This window comes from Penaeus chinensis, chromosome 30, assembly GCF_019202785.1.
Source record: "Penaeus chinensis breed Huanghai No. 1 chromosome 30, ASM1920278v2, whole genome shotgun sequence".
NCBI lineage: Eukaryota > Metazoa > Arthropoda > Malacostraca > Decapoda > Penaeidae > Penaeus > Penaeus chinensis.
The window spans coordinates 22,107,075-22,113,210 of record NC_061848.1 but is presented as its reverse complement, the minus strand read 5'-3'; the positions used below and the strand labels follow the sequence as shown (position 1 = coordinate 22,113,210).

The 6,136-nt window shown below is 38.6% G+C and overlaps 1 protein-coding gene across 1 annotated transcript in view; it reads left to right on the top strand.

The window, feature by feature from the left end:
• The first annotated feature begins 994 nt into the window (after positions 1 to 994).
• Positions 995 to 6,136, top strand: part of LOC125041324 (ubiquitin carboxyl-terminal hydrolase 32-like) — a 36,765-nt gene continuing 31,623 nt past the window's right edge. Inside the window, 1 exon segment of the mRNA XM_047636183.1 lies at positions 995 to 1,183. Within this exon segment, the coding sequence (XP_047492139.1) occupies positions 1,126 to 1,183 (58 nt within the window). The 5' untranslated portion in view covers positions 995 to 1,125.

The window sequence follows — 6,136 nt, the reverse complement described above, 5'->3', positions numbered from 1 at the left end:
ATATATACACACACAAATATGTGTGTGTGTATCAAGAATAGAGAACGTATACCTGTTGTTATCAAAAGGGACTGACAGCGGCGGTATTTCTACACAGGTCTTTATCACTCAAAGGTAGAACTGTCAACTCCGATAATTTTCTCGGCGTGTATTGCCCAGTAAGACACATACACTGATTTAATCATCATGAATACTGCTTTGATATATCTATTTGTCTCTATTGCCGACTTTCTCTCCCAAATTGTATGATTTAAAAAAAATCGTAATTGGAACTCAAAAACTTTCATTAAACTGGTAACGCTATGATGATAATAGTATCCTTCTATGTGTACATTAAAAATGACAAGACAAAGTTTCTTGCAATTTACAATCCCAATTCAGGAAATGTATTTGTACGATTAACGCATTCATTCATGTCGATAGCAGACGATACCTCTCTGGTCGCTGACATGACACCTCATTTCTATCAACAACGACAGGACTCAATGATACAACGTGTATGATATGATATAATTTCCCCATGTTAATTTTAATTGGCCTTCTTGATGACCTGGGAGGCCTATATACATCTAGAAGTTATGCTAAAGAAAAATATTTTATCTCGGCCGATATTAAGTTTCTACACTTGTCATTCTTGAGGCCGTAACGATTTTCAGGAATTAAGTGTGGCACCATTAGACGATTAGGTTTGTATATTGGATTTTAATACTTTTACACTATCAATGATATTAAAATACAAACAGTACTATATAGTACGAATATTAACCTGGTAAGATTGCTAAAGCAATATATTTAATATGCAATTGATGGCAACCGAACGCCATTCCAGAAGCGATACCAGCTATCAAACAGATCAAATATAATTTATTCTAATATTTAGAAACCCAACCGATAAAACAAAAATAACTTTTCCATTTTTGTGCAATGAATATGCCCCCAAACCCAAAGCAGAGCCTCCTATCCTGCAAAGAGGGCGGAGGGGGGGGGGGGGCGCGGAGAGTGTCGTGGTAAACAGCGAAAGTTCTCACGAAGGAAGGAACTGCGCAGGGAAGGGGCCATGTCTTAGCTCTTTCCCCGAGACTTTTTGGGTGTTCTCCTCGCAACAACCGCGTCTGAGATGTCGACATGGGTGGGAAGGACAGCAAGCCCCTGTCCCTCTCGTACGAAGAGGCAGTGAAGAGAGGTGAGTGCAGCGGAGCCGAGATGACGAGAGGAGGAGGAGGAGGAGGAAGCATCGGCCATCATGAAGAAAGGAGGAGAGTTCGCCTCCTTTTTTATGGGCGATTTTTGTGGCGTTGGGAGTGCTTGTGCGAGGGGTGTGGTTGGCGTGAGGGAAGGAGGGAGGCGATTGTGAGGAAGAGAGGAGGCAAGGGACGAAGCAAGGCCGAGGTTGGTGGAGAAATGCGATATAATGGTTCCCCTTTAAAGAGCTTAGAAGACAAGAGGAAGTGGTGTCTTTTGTCTTTATCCCTTTAAGGACGGGGATTTTATCCGATACAGAGGCAGGAATTAAATCCTAGGACTTCCCCAGGGGAGGAATATAGGCAGTGAGGATATTGCTGTTTCCAGAATCTTTTAAAGAGAAGTTGTTCATCAGTTGGGGAAGGATTGAACACCCTTTTAAAAAAGTCTTCTTGGCCTTGTAAATTAGGATAATATTGGCAAAGCCTCTTCTGTCAATAGTTTTATTTTTTGAACCTTCAATTAGATCAGATTTGTGGTGAGAGTAAATGATTTTGTTGATACACCAATGAGTTTGGTTGAATGTATTCTTGTTAATCTTCTTAAGGTATTGAGAAACTGAAGATGACACTTGTTCTATTGATTTTTGTGAGGATTTGCAATAGTGTTTCTATTGCCAAAAGGAATGTTAATGTCAGGATATGTATATTTCTAAGGCAAAAGATATAAAAGTTTGTATATATTTCAGGATTTAAAAAAAAATCCTTTTACTTTAAATTAAATTAGTAATCAGTTGATAGTAATTCTTCCTGTCCACATTTTTTGTTTTTATCTAAAAACTGATTATTAAACATCCTTTTTTTCCCATTATTTTACATTATGAATTGTTATTGGTTCAAAATTTAGCTCTTTTGGGGAAGGAGTTATGGTTGTATCAGGCAGATTATTGGTTGATTGTAACTGGAAGGTATAGAAAATTCTTAAATTATTCAGTGTATTTTAGAATTAACGTTGTTGTTGAAAAAGTGCATCCAATTCTCGAGTCCGGTGTCGTGTGTTATACTAAGAAATTAAAAAGAAAATTGAGATATTTTAAGTGAAGTGCTTCAAAGAGATGTGAGGTGGAATTAAGAAAGAAAATATTGGTTTAGTATCTGCAGTTAAGAAAAGGAAATTGGGGAAAAGGAGAAACACAAAATTCTGATATGTGTTTGAATTGTAGGTTGAGGGTGTATGGTCAAGGTTTAAGAGATATGTCATGAGAACCATATTACTTATCAGTGATTGAGATTGTAAGCCATTATGTAAGATTGACAATGGGTATTTCAGCATTATGGTCAAGGAGTGAGAGCCATATCATTTATAAGAATTGAGTCAAAGTAATGCATATTCGAAGAAAAAGGAGGAAGGCCAGAGCATTCTGTTCAGTTTTTAATTTATGGGAGAATATATGGAATTGGTTGTCGTCTACAGGCGAGCTATCTGGAGTTAGTTTTGAGTACTTTGTGTTGCGTATGTCTTCATTTTGTAGAATAGTAAAATGGCAACTCATGTAGATGCTTAGCTCTCTTGCCCTAAATGTACATCTGTTAAGTGTCAGTATCCCGACGTTTGGGTGCAGATTATAAGGTTTATTGTTTGATTGCACTCAGCTAGGGAAAATTGAAGCTCACATTCTTGTAGAGGATTAAAATTTGCATTTGTTGGTACAAGGAATAATATACAGACACGAGCAGGGAATGGCACAAAAAAAAGGAATAAGGTCTCGGGAAATGCTGCTTACAGTCGAAGTGCTCAGTTGCCCTGAGTTTCATCTCTCTCTTGCCATGCATACCAATGTAAATACAATGTTTGCTAGGGCATGTTAGGGGTAAAGAACCCCCAACAACCATCCCCTCGGGCAGTCGGGCACGCCCAGTCATGGCAACTTAGATTGGTGAATAAATTTTGCGATTGTGTTTGGGACTCTGTGGCAAGTGTATCTGCATTGTAAAGAATTACTGGTTATAGGATAGATGACAGCGCATGCCATCTTGTTCGTGCCACTTGGGTTTATATTGGCAGACGATTGTGACCGTCCTTTTTGTTATGGTGGTTATCACATTTCTTTTTGATGTCACAGTTCAATTGTTAAAAATTCTGTGGTATTCTTGGAAGTAAATTGAAAGTTGAACAGAGTGATTTGAAATTAACATGGGATATCGGTGCTAAATATGGCAGAATATTCCTTACAATTGCAATTCTCCGGCTAAAGTCTTGTATTTTATTGAATATACTTTTGGCCCAAAATTTAAGAAAATGTGAATAATTTCAATATGATGGAATTTTTATGTGAGAAGTAAATTTATATGAATAATTACACATCTATATTATCCTAATAGGTCTAGAATAAAGTGAAATAATACAAGAACATTGCAGAATGGCCAGTATTAAACCTGTATCAGGGAAATTTGAATTAGCATATAGTTAGGATAGAAAGGTCTTGATTTGAAAGCTGATACAGGCATTTTGTAAGCACTTACAATTTTTTTTCTAACGTGCATTAAAAGCATTTAAACTGCAATTGTCCTCATGAGTTTTTATTAAGGAGAACATTATTTGTGTTTATTTTCTAATGTGACTGATTGTGTATAATAGTATTCTTTGTCAATGCATCAGACAAAATTTGCTAAATTGATGATTATTAGTTTTCATTAAGAAATGTTGATAAAATATTTGGAGGCAGCGCATGAGACAAAATGTTTCTAGCACTAGGTTTAGTAATCTTAAGGAAAAGTCTGCAGAGAAGTGTGCAGAAATATAGGAAAAGTTAACTTGTCAAGGATTTCCAAGTAGTAATGACAACTAAGATTAAAACAGCTGATGTAAACCTATATATTAGTAAGGATAAACAGATGGCAGGAGACAAATAGACAGACAGACTACATCACCCCTATCCCCCCAAGTAAACATATGACAATCAGAAACAGACAAATGGGAAAAGCAGGCAGGCAGGCAGGCAGGCAGGCAGGCAGGCAGACAGGCAGACAGGCAGACAGGCAGACAGGCAGACAGGCAGACAGGCAGACAGGCAGACAGGCAGGCAGGCAGGCAGGCAGGCAGGCAGGCAGGCAGGCAGGCAGGCAGGCAGGCAGGCAGGCAGGCAGGCAGGCAGGCAGGCAGGCAGGCAGGCAGAAAGACAGACACAGAGAGACAGAAAGACACGCAGGGACACAGAAACAGAGAGAGAGAGAGACACACATGCACACGCAATGCACATGCACAGGATTTATTTCAATGTGAATGCAAAATAGTATTTTTCTGTATCAAATTGTGATTTCAAGAGGATGTAATTTTAGGGAATTCATTGACCTTGGTTATATCTTGAACCTTTTCTTGTGACGTCTAGACTTGCTTTTTGAATAATTTGTTTTCTCTTGAACATTTTTCTCTTTTCAGTGTTTCAGTCTTTCTCTGTTGCTAGTCCTTCCCAGTAAGAAGAAATAATAAAAAAAAAAGCAATTTATGGGTTGAATCAGGCTCTATCTGGTGTGGCATTTGAAGGTTAGAGACGAGTAATCTGGCCTTTAGCGTCTTTTTTTTCTTAAGTGGGAATATTGATTATCTTGTGTAGTTCCGGTCGTTTCTATTTCTGTTTCTTGACCTAGTTAATAAATGTCATGACTAAGCCATTTCTTGTCATCAATATCATGTATTCATATATTTATTCTATAACTACTATGGGATTGAAGCTATTGATAGATAGATGTGATTTTGGCTTTGGAAGGAAAAGGCAGAAGAAGTATTTTCAATAAAGTACAAAGTCATGTTACCTGTATAACAGTCTGGAATATTGATTGAAATGAAAGTGGTCTTAATGAGCAAGGAACAGATCATGAAGAAGGAAAGTATTGGCACGGCGATTATCGAAAGCTTCGTTTTGAAATTGGTGTTGACAGGAAGATACCCAAGAGTTGGATAGAATGGGAACAAATGCCAGCAGCTCTTGTCACATTCTTTGTGTTGCACAATTGATTATTGATAAAACTAGACTTAGGAATCAGGCAAGGGTGTTGTTGCATGACCAATGGAGACAGGGAGGCGACAAGAAGGAACTGTAGGAAGTAAGCTGATGATCAATGATTCACTGGCAGCAGAACAAACAGGACCTGTGGACTGGAAAATTGTGGACGTGATTCGTACTCCTTTTTCCCTGTGATTGTTATTGCCTACAGATTGAAAAAAAAAAAAAATGATGCAACTACATCATCATCCTCAAAAAAAGAAAAGAATAGTTTATTATACTTCAAGGTTGAAACTTTGCGCATTGCTCTGGTATTCTGAGAAATATTTAAAATCAATATGTGGTCCTGCAGTCCAGGACACCAGATTGCAATATATATTTCTTCAGTGATAACATGTGATTGCAGGCTGACCAGATTCACTCTTACTTTTAACAATGAAGGCTGATTTTTGTAGTTTATTTACTTATTTTATTTGGTCCCGAAATGCCTTGCTTGCGGCATCATAGCAAGTAGGATATTGAAACACGTCTCATTGGCCGGCGTCAGGAAATCATGGCCTCAGTGCTCAGCCCTTTTGTGATTATGTATTCATGGTGCGTTCCGGGAGCAGATTGACGCCATGGCTAATGACGTTGATGCTCTCACTGCTGCCGGGGAGGGGGGGGGGGGGCTCATGTGGCCAATTTGGATTTTGGAAGTGTCGGGTTGGCTGATCATTGGTAATCAGGTGGTGGGTGTTTATGTGTATCTATAAATACTCATACCTATATCTGTCAGTCTGTCATACATCACACACACACACACACACACACACACACACACACACACACACACACACACACACACACACACACACACACACACACACACACACACACACACCTCTCTACCTACCTACCTACCTACCTACCTGCATACATACATACATACATACATACATACATACATAC